General features: G+C 58.7%; 1 protein-coding gene across 2 annotated transcripts in view; it reads right to left on the bottom strand.

Annotated features, from left to right (window-relative positions):
- The window catches only part of PPARGC1B (PPARG coactivator 1 beta), a 39945-nt gene extending 32456 nt beyond the window's left edge, over positions 1 to 7489 (bottom strand). For both annotated transcript variants that reach the window (XM_021410891.1, XM_021410890.1), the window contains exon 1: positions 7324 to 7489. In XM_021410891.1, the coding sequence (XP_021266566.1) occupies positions 7324 to 7407 (84 nt within the window). In that variant the 5' untranslated portion in view covers positions 7408 to 7489. The remainder of the gene's footprint in view (positions 1 to 7323) is intronic.

Consider the following 15252-nt stretch of genomic DNA (forward strand, 5'->3'; position numbering starts at 1 on the left):
TCAGCATGCAGCACTTCGCCATGTCCCCAGGTGGCACCTCGCCATGCCAGCACAGCTGCTCAGCCCCAGCCCTGCAACAGGTCACCAGGAAAGGAACCCAACCCTGTGGGCAGCACAGGAGGAGCGAGCAGCAGAGAGGAGGCACCCCGAGCTCTGCAGATCGAGCAGCAAACCAACCGAGCAGCTCCAGCCCTCCTTGTCTGTGCTTGCCCAAACAGTTCCCCGCGACCTCCCACCCTGCTCGGCTGCTGGCTTCCTTCCTCTTGCATTGACTTCCATATCCCGGAGCCTCTGCCCAGCAAGGAGGAGACACACGTGCACGAGCGTGTCCTGCACACCCACTGCTTCTCATTCCAGCCCATGGGGGTGAAGGGTGGGGGCTCCTGGGGTCTGTGTGCTGCAGTTGCACGAAAAGCAGCCTCCGCGCCAGCGCTGTTGGTAACATGCACAGCAGGAGGTTTCGCACCACGCGCTTTCATTTTCAAAATAAGAATATAAATAGACATACATATTCCTTCCTAAAAGGACATGACAGCAAGAAAAAAAAAAACAGCTCTAACACCATCCAGCCTTTCAGACTGAGAAAACCACAGGGTTTTCATGAGGCCTGAGTTCTGTTATCTGAGTAATAGGTTTTAGCACCCAAAAAAATTATGTGCCAATCTCCTGGTGGGGCCCAAATATACACAGAAACTTCCTTCTCAAGAAAAGCAGTTGCAGTTTTTTCATTATTAGCATGGTTAGGTCGTAACTACCTGTGTGCATGCCTGCTCACAGTGACACATACTGCTGGCTGCTTTAAAGCTTCAGCTCCAGCTCTGCAGAGCCCAGGGGCTTACGCTGCTTCAGGGAAGGTTTAAAATCCTGCTGGCCCCACGGTGCTGAGTGTGCCCACAAGCCACACACTGCTCCCAGGCAGGCTGCAGGGACGAGGCAGGGAAGCAGCTAAGCATTGCGGTTTAAAGAGAGCTGGCAGCAAGGCAAAATTTAATTAGCTTCAAGTGAAGGGCCATGAAAGTCGCAAACATTTGCACTGAGGCTGTGAAAGTCCTGGGAAACCAGGAGACACAGACTGCGGCTGGAACAAAGCTCACCATGGGTGCGTGGGCAACCTCTGCAGGGAGGGAAGGGCACGGCCAGCTGCACAAATCACTGCCCTGCTCTGCCTCCAGCGCTGAGGTCAGACAAAATATTGCCCCAGGGGGGGTCCCGGGTGCGCTCCCCACGTGCGGTCTGCAGCACTCACCCTTATCATAGCACGGGGACAGGGGAGCACATGCTCTGCATGGAGAACATGCAAGGAGATCCAGGGGAGCAGCAGCAGTGTCCTGTTCAAAGCGCAGTGACACAACTGCCCGCATGTGATGCTCATAGGGCAGAAGGAAAGCCAGTGGCAGTCGTGTGAGTGTTATGCTCCACATCTGCAGCTTGCTGCTGTCACCCAAGTGTGCGTCTGGCCACCACTGCAGCTGCAGCCAGGGCTGCTCCCTGCCCTGACCCAGCCCCTGTGCACTCATAGGGTCATAACAGGCTGCTGCTGCAGCACTTCCTGACACATCCCACAGCCACACTTGCATTTTCTTGAGAAAAAACAACATACCTTACTCCCACTAACCCCACTGGGCTAAAAGCAAAACGAGGACTCAGCAAGCAGGCTGCAGGCTGGGCACCACGGAGCGTGCTGCCTGCGCCCTGCGGTGGTCCCTGCACTCTGACTGTGCTCGAGTGCTGCTCTAGCTGCCGGGACACCACAGGACAGCCAGATCCCCAGCTGTCACTTGCAGGAGGTGAAACTCACAGCCCCATCTGGGCAGGAGAAACGTGCTGAGCGGCGTTAAGGCTCCCTGCTGGCTGTGCCCCCCCCAGCACACACTGTGCAAGCTGCCTCTCAGAACCCCCCCCCCCGTGCCAGAATGCTCTGTCCTCTCCCCTCCATCTCCCCCTGCCACAGGATTTCCTTGCTCTTGATGTGCGCAAAATTTAGGAAATGAGGACTCCTCGGGGACTGGGTGGGGGAAGCAGCTTTTGGCGGGTGAGGGGGATGGAGACGGGGGGGAGGAGGACACCTCCCACCCCCTCATCTGCCTGGGCCCAGTGTGCTCCCGCAGCCCTGCCAAACAATGGCCAGGAAGCGAAGTGACAGCAGCAAGGAACTTTCTGCAAACTGAACCAGAAGCAGAGGTGCCTGCCGAGCAGCGCTGGCTCAGCAGAAGGGGCTGCCTCAGCCCTGCCGCTGCGGGCGGCCAGCTCACGGCGCAGAAGCAGCACAGAGGAAGAATTTAGAAAATGCATCGCAGTAAAGATACCGCTGCTCTGCAATCGTATTCGCTGCAAGAGCTCCAGGCACTCGTTTCATCCTCAGCCACCTCAGCACAAAAACATCCATATCAAGCATGTGCCACTGCGTGCTAGGGGAACACAGAAGTGTCACATCAGCCCTCGGGGCCACCAGTGTCTTTCCCAACGCAGCCCCCAGCCCAGGGACTCCCCTCTGGTCCCTGCTGGAGAGGAAGCACTGCGAGGCCCCTCACCAGGTGACCGGCTGCAGAGGGATGGGGATGTAGGAAGCTCTGTGCCACTTCAGCAAGGTCTTTGTAGCACTCCCACGGCACGCTACCCACAGCAGCATCCTACCCACAGAGCTGCTCTGTCCAGGTACAGGGCACCGGGGAGGTGCCCAGCACCCAGCGCCTGCGGCTTTGTCTCAGGACAGCGGGAAGTGAGATAAGCCAGGCATTTTCCCTAAGCCCCAGACATCTGCCCGGGAGCCAGGAGTGATCAAAGGTTAAGCCTGGCTACTGGATGGGGCCTTTGCATACAGCCCCCGAGCTGCACCAGTCTCGCACCCTCACCAGCCAATACACAAAGCACTGCATTGGGAACGACCGGGAGTTTTCAGCTCTTGCGTGGCCAAAGCAGAGCTTTCTAGCTTATATTTTTCCTTGTCTTAATTCTGCCATGAACGTGTTTGATGCAACAATCTGCAGCTCACAGCTGCGTGCTGCCTTTGCTGCGGAGCCACCCGAGGACAGCGCTGCTGGCACTGCAAGCACTGCCAGCTCCATGCAAAGTCCGTAGCGTTTCTTGGAAGCTCCCATTACACGTATATATATTTTTAAAAAGGCAATAAATAAATAATAATCAGTGCGATTCCACGGCTGGAGCTCAGGAAAAGTGCTGAAGAGCAGAACTGCCGAGTGATAAGTGAAGGAGAACACACTGGCCGCACCATTACCTGGGTGGCACAGCAGCGCGGCTGCCTCCCAAAGTAGGTCAGCTCACCCCACCTGACCATCTGCGCCATTAACTTCAACCTTTAGTCTTTGGCTCGTGACAGCCACGATCAGCACCCGCATCCCTCTGCACGTGGTGCAAGCAGCAGGGCATCCCCTTGCCTTCATTCGCCCGCTCTTGGGGTGCAGGTGAGGGATGCCCCAGCCCATCTCCCCATGCAGGCAGCGTGCACAATTCCTCCTCTGCTAAATCGCTTTCGTTCCGCCAAACCATCACGAGAAATGAAAGCCTGCACGGGGTTGCCATGGAGCGGGGCTCAGCTGCAGAGCGGGGGCCGAAGCGGATTCCTCTGACAAATGCAGGCTCCTCTTGCCCCACCACAGGGAAAGCCCCAAGTGGCACAGCCTCACAGGTGCTCATGTCCCTGGCCCTGCACAAAGCAAAGATGGGATTTTGGGGGAGGAAGGGCCCGTGGCCCCAGGACATTTTTCATTTTCAACTGACAATGTTTAAGTGCGGGAGCAAGCAGAGTTTCCAACTACAAAGAGGCTTTTGACATTGGAAAGGTTAATGTGGGAGAGAAATCAGTCTCTTTCACAAAGCTCCCTTTGCTAGAGGCATGAGGTTAAGACCTTAATTATTCACCTGTTGGAGAGGTGCCTTTCCATTACAGCGTGAGAGCAGGGAGGGATGTGCGGGTAGGTGGAGGAGCTGAGAGCAGGCAGGCTGCAGAGAGCTCTCCCGGGGGCCAGCCCTCCTCCCTCTGCTCCTGCTGCACTCTCCATCTCCTCCATACCTGAAGCTGCAACACACACGGCTGCGGGCATCCCACCTTGCAAGCAAAACACTGCTGGCGGCCACATCCGCACACATCTGTGCCACAGCCCAGCAGCACCCAGCAAGGTGCGAGCATCACCAGCATGGGCCCCCCGACCTGAGCTGCAGGGACAGCTTTGCCAGAGCCTGGGGCTGCCTCCACCACCCGGAGCCCAACACACACACAAAGCACAGTGTCGGTCTGCTCAGCGAGGACTGTCAGAAATTAGGGACACGCATTCACTTCATTACTACCAATACTGATCCACCTGATGCTCAGCCGAGGGCTTCAGTGTGCTCTCTGCACTCATCAATGGATTAAGCTGTTAGTGGGAGGCTGAGAAGTTAAAGAGGGAATATAGCATTTCAGCTCATGTGATCTTCGAGCATCTCTCCAAGCAGCAGCATGTTGTTATCATTTTTCCCTGCTGCACTTCACTGGGGGGTTTTAAACAAATCGAAGCCAAAGAAGCACAGTGTTCCTGCTTCTTGTGGGGATGCTGAGCCCATGCTCCCCGCTGAGCCACAAGGATGCCACTTTCCAGCACCCACTGCCATCTTCCATCGCCTGCTGAAGCGGAGTTGCACAAAATGGGCCTGTTTTGAGTTGCTGCAGAAGGAAATCACTTTTTCGTTGTTGTTAGAAAGGAAAGGGGACGGCAGGAGAAAGGCACGTATGGAGTGAGAAACCCTGATTTTCTCTCTGTAGCAATGCAGGTTGCACATGAATCATTGCTGTCCTCGATATGTAAATAGAGGCTTGCAGGCAACCTCAGCACAAGCCCATATAATGAAGGGACGGATGCAAATACCTACATTAACCCTTCACCGTGCATCTCCCGAGAGCCCTCCTGAGGGTTCCTCTGTCTCAGAACACAGATCACCAACACTGAGCCACTCCTCACCCAAAACCCACTGCAAAGAAGGGAGTGGGGAGAGGCTGTGGGGGAAGAGACGGAGTTCCTCAAGATTTCCACGGAGGAAACGGGTAATATTCATGATCTCACGGCCTCCTGACATCGTAGCCTCTTAGGATAATCTGATCCCGTGCTGAAGCACCAGGGGCTGTGCAGAAGCAGCTTTCGGGCTTCATTGAGCAGCCAGCACCCAGTTGTAAGCAGGGCTGTACAGTAGTAGTGGGGAGGGACGTCAGCGGCGAGCGCGGGGCCCGCCTCCGGCTCTAGTTCTAGAGAAAGCATGTGACAGCAGCAGGAGCCGCCACTGCAGTTTCATCAGAGGTTAAGGTACACGCACAGCACACACTTACAACTTAGTCCTTCCCCAAGCAGACGCATGCAAATCATCGCTGGGAGGGCTTTTTTTTTTTTTTCCCCTCCCTCCCTCTCTTTCTTTCCTTCTGTTTTCACATCAGCCTTTAACCCTTCCACGCACACAGGGGACAGAAGGAAAATGCAACGTTTGTTCCTCCGCGGAACAGACGTGGGCTGCATGGCGCTGCTGGGACCTGCGGCAGCCGGCGCGGATCCGTTTGCTGCCCGTAACGTTATATGCCCGGCAGACGTCAGATCAGCACCGACCCCACGTGCGCGCGCACAGCGCTCCCTCCAGCATCACGCACATAGGGGGAGAGGGAGGGAAAAAAGAGGGCACAAGCGCAGCGGTCTTATTTCATGAGATGCCATAAAAAATGGTCTCATTTCATCACAGGCCATTTCACGGTCCCAAATTCTGCAGGGGATGTTCACAACATGGTGGTTTTGCACCAGAGAAGGATGACAATCGTCAGGATTTCTTTTTTTCCCTTAACAGTCGCTTTTCGGAAAAAAAAGATTCCTAGATTGAGACATCAAATACTGACCAGAAAAGCAAAACGAAGCAGCCCTTCAGACGCGTGCTGCAATCACACGAGCTCTTCGCTCAGTGCTAAAGCCACAGAGAGCACACGGCGTGCTGCTGGGAAGCAGAGCCAGGAACTTTCACCTGCCTCGAGAGCAGCTGGGCTGCTGGGAGCTGCAGCAGCACTTTGGGGGATGACAGCCCCCAAACCTGCCTCCTTCCTCCAGCAGGCATTTCCCCCGGCAATAACAAATCCATCCAAACCAGAGAACGCAAACTGCTTACAAAACCTCCTCGGCCCACTTCTCACCCTCCCTGACCCTCCTGCTGTAATCAGCCTGTCATCAGCTCTTCGTTAAGAGCCAGAGCTGCCACCCGCTGCTCTGCCCCCAGCAAAGCACCCGCGTCCCGTGCCAGGCAGGAGCACGCGGGGCGGGCACCGGGACCACATCCATCCAGCTGGTGGCAAGACCTGCCTGGTTCTGTCTGGCACACGCACCAGGGGCAAATCTGATTTACCCAGTCCTGAGAGCTTGTTTGTTTGGAACCCAAACAGCAGGATTAGTCCCCGTGCGTCCCGTTCTCCCCCCACGCACACACACACACACAACCGACATATTCCTGCCGTCTGCAATCCCAAAGCTAAACTGGTGAGAGAGCATGGGTCAGGATGAATCCGCTCACTTCACAATCGAAGCTATTTTGTAATCTGGGGTTATGAAAGTGAAGGGCTGGAGGGATGATATATAACTACAGAAAACTCTTCCCACTTGCACCGGCCTCATCAGTCCGGCTGGGAAATGCGCGGTGGTGCTCCAGATCGGCCGCGGCTCCCGCCGCCGCCCGAATCATTGTATAGTGCCTCTCTTCCACCCCCCAAAATGGAAAAGCATGCGAGCCCTATAGCGAGCACAGCTCGCTCTCGTGATTGTGCGGGAGCTGCCAAGGAGCCTTAATCTGATTTTAATACCCGGCTCCGTGCAGGAGGGAGCCGATCCAGATTTTGGAGCCGCCGGTTCGCAGCACGAAGCCCCTTCTCCCAGCCCCCCCATCCCCTCCATCCCCCAGATCCCAGCCCGTATGCGTGCAACTGACGCTCGGCATGACTCATCCCGCAGCCCGGCTCTTATCGCCCCCACCGCGCAGCCCCCCGCACCCCCCGCCTTCCCCCCGGCGTTCCCCGCTGCCCCTCTCCCGCGGCCCGGAGGGGCTGCAGCGCCGGCTTCCCCCTCGCCCCACGCGCACGGGGTGGGGGGGCCGGAGCGGCCGGGAGTCCACGTGCGAGTGGTGCTGAAAGCGGGGGCCGGAGCCGCTGCGGTGCGGCGCGGTGCGGCGCGGGGGCGGCGCTGCCCCGCAGACCCCCTCCCCTAAAATCTCCCCCGCGCAGCCGGCGGTGCAGCGGCGGGGTCCCCCCGGGAGCTCGCACCGCTCCGCGGGGCTCCGCGTCGGCTCCTCCCGCACCGCCGCCCTCCCCACCTGGCTGTCAGCGAGGTAGTTGAAGACGAAGGAGGAGAGCGCCTCGTCGAGCAGGGCTCCGCAGTCCGGCCCCGGCTCCGCCATCTTCCACCTCCGGCTGGGGCTGAGGCGGCACCGAGCATGCAGCAGGCGCGGCGGCGGGGAGCCGGGCGGCCGGCGGGGCGGAGCCGGCAGCAGCCCCCGCCCGCCGGCTGCGGGTGCCGGGGGGGCGGCGGGAGGGGGGACGGCCCCGCACCGCCCCGCCGGGGGGACCCGCAGAGCCGCGGCCGCGCGTGGGGGCAGCGCTGCACCGGGGGGTTCCGAGCGGCACCGCCCGCGTGGCGCGTCCCGGGGTGGGGGGGGGCTGGGGAGAGCGGGGTTGCGGGATGGGGGTCCCGGGCAGGAGAGCGGCTCCGGGGGACAGAAAGCGGGGAGTAGCGAGAGGCAAAAGGTCTTCGGGCCGCCTTCGTCTCAGCAGTGTGCCTGCAGAGAGCCTCTCGATGTCACGTGCATCGTTTTCTGTCTCAGGTTTTGAGGCATATGCACGTTAAAAGCCCTGTTAGAAATAATTGATGACGGGACGAAAATCTCACGAATGTTCTATTTGCTTACCCGTAGCAATTACACGGGAAGGAGCAGGGCTCCGTACTGCAGCCTGAATTAGCTGCTGCCCAATCAGCCGAGCGGCAGCACCTGCAGCTAGTGGGGCCGCAGCCCCTGGTCCCATCAGAGGGCTCGGTGCCGGACACCTGTGTACCCAAATACTGATGTGGCACAGGCCATGAGGTGGGGAGCGATGTGCTGTGTTCTGATGGCTGTGCTGAGGGCCCCTTCCCCCAGCAGCCAAGCCTTGCTGCCCATCAGCATTCTCTCCTCGCTCTTGTTCCAAAGGCTCTTTCCAAACCCTTCGGCGGCGGCAGCATTGGGTTTCCCCATGCCCCAAGCTCTGCACCAGCAGATGTCACAGGCAGTGCTAGTCTGGTGAGAGCTGGGACATGGGGTTCTGCTGCTGGGGTGGGAGAAGTGAGAGAAGAGCAGCCAAAGCTCTTCCCCATGCGATGCTGCTTTAGTACTGATTACTGCTAAGGAGCACTGCAACCCAAGGCACTTTTCACACTGCCCCACCGCAGCGGAACTTCCCTCCCGCGGGAGCTCCATGCCCCAGAGCGCTGCCTGCAGCTCAGGCCACTGCGCACAGCAGGAGGGGCTGGGGCAGGAAATGGCTCTGGGACACGCGTGGTTTCCTGCAGAGAAGGACTGGGCTCCCCATGTCCTGCAGTGCAGCCCCAGCTCCCCTTTGTATGTGGTACAGGGAGAGTTGTGCTGCCAGCAGCAGTGTTTGCCTCGATGGGCTAGAAGCGGGGCTGGAGGGCTTCACACTGAATGGAGGCTTTCAAGAGGAATCTGTTGAATGACAAGTGAGGTTCTCCTTCACGTATCTCGTGATTTCCTTCATACGAGCTGTGCTCAAATGGGAAGTAACCATTTGTGGGAATCACTTGTAAAAGGCTCAAAACTCCAGCCACCGTGGCCCTGAGTTTCAGAAACACCTCTTCTCTCCCAGCTGGGCACGCGAGCACCCAAGGAGCAGAGTAAAGCCAAGCACAGCCTGCACTGCCCAACTGCTCCTCTGGACAGGGCTCCGTTTGGCTGCAAAACCATGCAGGGCCAGCTGGGGACAGGCCCTTGTGCCAGGAGGTGAGTGGAGGACAGCACAGGTGGAGCGCGACGCGGACACCTCACAGAGGGCACGTGCTGCTGGCTCTGCCCCTGGGTCTGACAGGATCCTGGGGACGAAGCTGTTGATGTGGCTGCGTGGTGGTGGTAGGATGCCCCCTCTGCTCCTGCCTGCTCTGGGCTTTCGCATAGCCCCAACGCTTCACTGTGCTGGTTGGTGGTTTTCCCTCTAGAACGGATTGCTCCAGAGGAATGGTGAAAGACAGGACATCTCACTGCTTTGTTCTGCCTCCTCAGAAGTCGATCCGGTGGGGACGGAGCACGTCCTGCCCGTGGCGGTGTGAATGGGATCCAGCGCTCTCCGTGTGCACGCTCCCTTCTCCAGCTGCACGCAGAGCAATGTGCAGTTTCACTATCAATTGTTCGTGACTTCCCTCTAAATCAAAACGTGAGTTTTGCAAGCAGGAGGGCTGGCAGAGCTCAAGGCCTGCTGGTTCTTGTAACTAAAGAGGTGTTGGCCGCGGTTTGCAGCACTCAGCCCTCTGCTGGGGCAGATAGGCCCTCCTCCAACTGCTGCCCTCCAGCCCCAGCCCCCAAGGAGCCAACGTCCCCAAGCAATGACACTTTCTGTCCCGTGATATGGCCAGCCGTGCCTGACAAGCTGGTTTTTGCTCTCTCCACCTCTCATAATCTCAGGTACCAGAAATTTCCTGATGTTTCTCAAAGAAGGGCAGGCAGCTGAGACCATGGCAAGAGGAGGAGCCCCGCAGCCTTCCCACTGTGGGGCTGAGTGTGCTGACCCCAACCCCGCTCCCACCCCAGCGCCAGCGTCGGCCCCAGGGATAGCAGAGGCTAGGTAAAATATAACAGGGAGAAGCCTGCACATGCCCTTTGGGAGGGCGAGCCGTGTCATTAGGGCAGCGGTCAGGGGGGGACGCGGGCTGAGTGCCCTCGAACTGCCAAAGGCCAACGCGGGACGCGGAGCGGAGCCAATGAGCGGCGCCGGGGCCGGAGCCACCCCGCGCCAGCGCCCGCCTTCGTGCTCAGGTTTCAGCCGCTGTGTTTGCGGATGGGGAGATGTTGTAAGGGCTGAGCAGCGCGGAGTGGGAGGTAGCGGAGAGTGGGGTCCTCTGGGTTACAGCACAGGGTTCCCCAGGAGCTCGCCAGCCCCACACAATGGTGTGTTCTCCTTGTCACCACCGTGGGTGATGGGCTGGTGGTTGGACTAGACAATCTTTGTGTTTTTACCAGCCTTAATGATTCTATGATACGTTAAATGAGACACCGTGGGACTGTCCCCAGGGCTCCCAGCCGTGCTGGTGGCCCCATGTGGCACTGAGCATCTCTGCTGGGCTCCTTTCCTCAAGATCCATTGCTCTCCCACCAAAGCGATGCTGCGCTGTGCCACAAACCCCCATGCAGAATGGACATCACACCTACCCCAGGGCTCAGCGTGCTGCAGCTCTTAGCTCACAGCAGAGATAGGGATGGAGCTGCTCCAGCACAGGCTCTGCTGGTCCAGCCTGATTCTGCAGCCTGCTCTTCTCCAAAGCTGCATCCCTGAACATGCTGGAGTCAGGCTGTTATTGCAGAGGAAACCTGTGGAGAGAGACACATGGGGTTTGAGGATTAGCTGCTGAAACAGATGGGAATATCCTCGAGCAAGGAGCTGAGGAGGGCGGGGAGGGCTCCTGCGCAATGGGGCTGCTGCCGGCTGCGTGGGCTGTGCGAGGACCCCGGGATGCCCGCTGCCTCCCCACCGAGCTGCTGCTGACTCACGTCTCTGCAGGAAGCGGCACACGGCAGCTGTGTGCCCACTCCCTGCACCGCACACCAGAGCCGGGCACCAGCATGCTGCAGGGCTGGCAGCCCATCCTGCTTGGGGACAGCGGCTCTGTGGGGTCCCAGAAGCGCTCTCTCTCAGAGAAGCTGCTCCTTGCACGCTGCTTTGTGCCCCAGTGCCGCCTGGGCTGGGCACTGCGGTGCATCTCCCGCCAGCAGCTCGTGCAGCGCTGGCACCGGGCGGCTGTCTGCCTGCAGGGCCCGACGGGAGCTGTGCTGCCGTATGCTCCGTGTCCCTCATGCTCACTCTCTCACTCTGGCTCTCGCACTGCACTTATAGCATGTGTCGTATCCCATTGATGTCACCCGCTGTCCCCCGCCTCTTCCTCGCCTGCAGGGCTGCCTGTGCCAGCGGCTGCAATGGGGCACCCTGGGGCTCTGCTTCCCCCCGGGTTAGTCCCAGGGTGTGGGCAATGAGCCCTGCAGCCAGGCCTGAACGCTGCGAGCAGTGGTTCTGCACATAGCAACAGAGAGGATGCAGCACGACCACAGCTCACGCTCCTTCCTGCCGCTTGGAAGTGTCTAGAGAGCTGAAAAAGCTGCAAGATGTTCTTGCTGCCGTCCTTCTCCCTGCTAGCTTCTCCATGCGCTGGCTGTGTTTTGAGCCCCCTTTCTGGGGGGGGCACAGCACTTTCCCAGACCAGTGGATACCAATTTGGCGTGGCGAGGGCTGCAGACATCCCGCAGCGTGCTGCCCGCCGCGCAGGGCTGGCTGACTCATCGCCATGCAGCATGCAATTACAAAGGCAAGTGCAGGCCCCTACTGCTTTGCACAGGTATCTGTGTCAGCCGGGGCTATTTCCATCCCTCCTATGCGCTCTTGGCTCATTAGGAGGGGAAGGAACACAGCCACACAGCTCATCTGCCTGCCACAGGGCTGGGCACAATATTCCCACGAGCAGAGAGCAGGAGGGGGCATTGCATCCGAACACCCCGAGTGACACAGCTGTGGGAGGAGATGGCAGTGTGCATTGCCCACAAATCCCACCTACTTACAGGTGCACACGCAGACTGAGCAGAGGTGCGGAGATGCACCACGGTGCAGAGCACCATTGCCATGAACTAAGCAGTTCCTGGCTGGGCTCCAAGCGAGGGCTGCAGCCCTACATCTGCAAGCACCATTTGCTACAGGGGTTTAGCAACCGGGGCTGTCACAACTGCAGCAGCTGCAGAACCCTTGGCCACGATGGGGGCAGCTCTGGCATTGCATCACTGCTTTGTGCAGCGTAGCACAGGGCAGGGAATGGCCGGCTGCAGGGCGAGGCAGTGCGTGCTGGGGAAAGCAGCACCCAATTCTGGCTTCGTACAAATGCGCTTCTCATGTATACTTGTTATTTTCTAAATATTTGGTAGCGATCATTTCATTTATTGCATGCATAAATGAGCAAATATGACACATACAAATGTTGGGAAGTAATTCAGTTTGTTAAGCTTCTTCATTAAAAGAACTCTGTATTATTAAAGTGTCATGGGCTGGTATCCCATTAGCAGCAGTAATAAGAAATGTTGTTTATCCATTCAGAACCAGATCTCTGGGGCATGCATTTGGCAGTGAGCGTTGAGTCAGAGGTGGCAACTGGCAACATCTCAGTGTGCCCAGTCACAGGACAGAGTTTCCCACCCTGAGCTAATGACCAGGCCAAAATCTTCACCTCCAGGCTGTCCGTGGAGGCCTTGCACTCTCCTCTAGTTTTGCTGGCCCTGTCCTGTGTATGGCATTGGCTCCCCAGGCCCAGCCCCATGTTGGCTGGGCATCAGGGGCTGTAAGGGAGTGCAGCTGGCTCCCACGTACACGTGTCCCCATGTCCCTATGTCACATGTAACAGGTCCCATGTTTCCATGATCCCCATGTCCCCACACCACCGCTGCGTTCCCCGCCCTGGGTGCCCGCTGCTCCCTTGGCGGGGCCATGCAGGGGCAGGAGCCACTCCAGGGCTCCTTTCAAGCTCCATTTCACCCCGGATTTCCCAGACCAGCTTTATTGGCAGGCGAGAGCCCTGTGATCGGCCGCATTTGAATGCTGCTTCTCGCAGGCAGAGCGCAGCCGCGTCTGGGGCAAAACAAAACCGGCATTCACGGGCGGTCATTTAAATTCCCAGCAGCTGTTCCGTGCCCGCGCTCTCGCTGCTCACAGACACATGCGTGGGCTGTGCCCTGGGCAGCAGACGAGCAGGTCTCCGGGCGCTCCCACCGGCTGCAGCGTCCCCGGGGATGACTTCACTTTGGATTTGGTGCACCTGGCTCTGGTGACTCAGCCATGAGGATGGGAGCAGAGAGCATTGCAGAGGCCTGGCCAAGGGGTGCTGGTGCTGCTCCACACTGTGCATCCCGCAGCCTGGAGCCTTCCCGGGGGATGCCAAGAGTGCTGCCAGTAACACGAGCAGCTGCACCCCTTACAGGGGGCAGGGATCCAGCAGTTACCTACATAGCATTGCCTCGGGTTTGGTAGCCAGCACCCAGCTCCCAGCGGCTTAAACACAAAGCTGGGCATGGCACATGTCTTATTTGGTACACTGAAGTTTTTCCTCTCCTAACTACTTGTTTCCAGGTTCAGCATATCCCACTGAGGCTGGAGGCTAGCACTGCAGCTATTCCAAAAACAGAAAATGGACCCCATTTCTTTTTCTTTCCTTCTCTCCAAGCACCCAAAACCAAGGTGGTTGGTGCAAGCTGCAAATCGATCTCATGCACCCTGGGATAGAAACCAGGGGAACAGCTCCTGTCCCGCTGCTCTCACCGGGTGCAGCACAGCACCTGCAGGTCCCCTCGCTGGGATGGGGGAGCAGAAGAGACCCTGTGTGCAGCCCCAGGTGGGGTGGGGATCCCTCCAGGCACGCGTTGAGGTGAGGGCAGAACGTGGCCAGCCCTGAGCTATTCCTATCACGTCCCATCTGGAGACAGAAATCTGCCTGCTGGCTTTACAATTAAAATTGAAATGATTTGATTATGGGGCTTCATTAGCAAAAACAAACAGCAGGCAGCCTTCCTCCCCCCGCCCTCCACCCATCCCTCCCTCCCCGGGGTGTGTTTAGGTGAATTCCAGCTGGGATGCTGAGCACACAAAGGGAGCTTTTGTCGGCAGCGTGCACCTATAGTCAGGAGCTGCTCAGATTCACAGAACCTGGGGCATGCGGGGTGTCCTCGCAGTCCTGGGTGCCGCTGTGACAACCATGAGCGACCGCCCGCGGATGCAGCAGGGGCCGTTGGGCAATGGGTTTGGGCCATTTGTCACTGTGGGCAGCTGTCACCAAACCCAGCAGCGTGTGCCCTGCACACGCACCCCCCGCTGCGCACGCTGCCTTCACCTCGGGTGCTCTCGGGAAAGCCCCGAGGAGCGCAGCGCACCCGCCAGCAGGGTCACCTTGGGGAGGGGACAGCCTGCAGGGCTCTGCCTTGGGCTGCTGCCAGGGGGGGAGGTGCCGGTGCAGAGGGAAGGGTGCGTTGCCCCAGGACCACCACCCGGGGCTGTGTGCGTGGGGGACGCTGCAGGGACACAGCAGGGATACGAGGAGTGGTGGGGGGCACCCGGCTATCTGTGGGGGGAGCGCTATGGGCCGCTCCAGCTGACTCATGTCACGTCAGGGGCAGGCTGGCATCACGGTGGCACAAAGCCTGCCCCCACCAATGGCATTTGGCTGAGCTGCAGTACAAAGAGGTGGCAGGGGTGGTGTGGGCTATAGGGTTACAGCACAGGGAGTGAAGGGTGAGCGGTGGGGCAAAGCTCCATCACCCAGAGCCTGGCACTGGACGCAGGGCTCCATGATGCCAGGCTGTACCCAGCCTTCCCCCGCTCACCCCATGCCACCTCCGCAGCACAGCGGAGCTAAGGGCTGCAATGCTCTCTGCTCTGGTGCTGTTGTGCCTGGGACAGGGCTGATCCTGCAGCGTTGCAGCCATCCCACAGGAAGGAGGGCAGTAAAGTTGTCCCTGTGCCTCGGCAGCACCAGCAGCATGCACGTCCTATCCAAACTCGCCTTCTGGACTAAATCTTTAACAAGATCAAGGGTTTAACTTTATCAGTGGCTGGAAGAACATGACACCTTTTCCCTGGGGCAAAGTATCTCTGCTGCCTGGCATTTCCTGCAGATCCCTGCACCAATCCCATGCCTGCCTCCCTCAGCATTTCCCCTCACAGAGGGGCACAGTCCGCCCTCCTGGAGGAAGGAAAGAGCAGAGAGAGACACAGAGATCTCTGTGTCTCCTCGAGGGGACATTCCCCCTGCTGGCAGAACAGTATCCCCCAGCCCTGCCAGCCCTCAGCCCTGGAGAGCCATCCAGAAGCTAGGCCCAGAGCAGGAGCACTGTGATTATCACTATTAAGGCTGTGAATGGTTTCTGTGCACATCTAGGTGGCTCCAAAGCCAACGCTCCACCTTGGCAGCGGGGCTGGTGTCACAGTGTGCAGCATCTCCTGGCACCCCCAGGGCCATC

This window comes from Numida meleagris, chromosome 12 (genome assembly GCF_002078875.1).
Source record: "Numida meleagris isolate 19003 breed g44 Domestic line chromosome 12, NumMel1.0, whole genome shotgun sequence".
NCBI classification, from domain to species: domain Eukaryota; kingdom Metazoa; phylum Chordata; class Aves; order Galliformes; family Numididae; genus Numida; species Numida meleagris.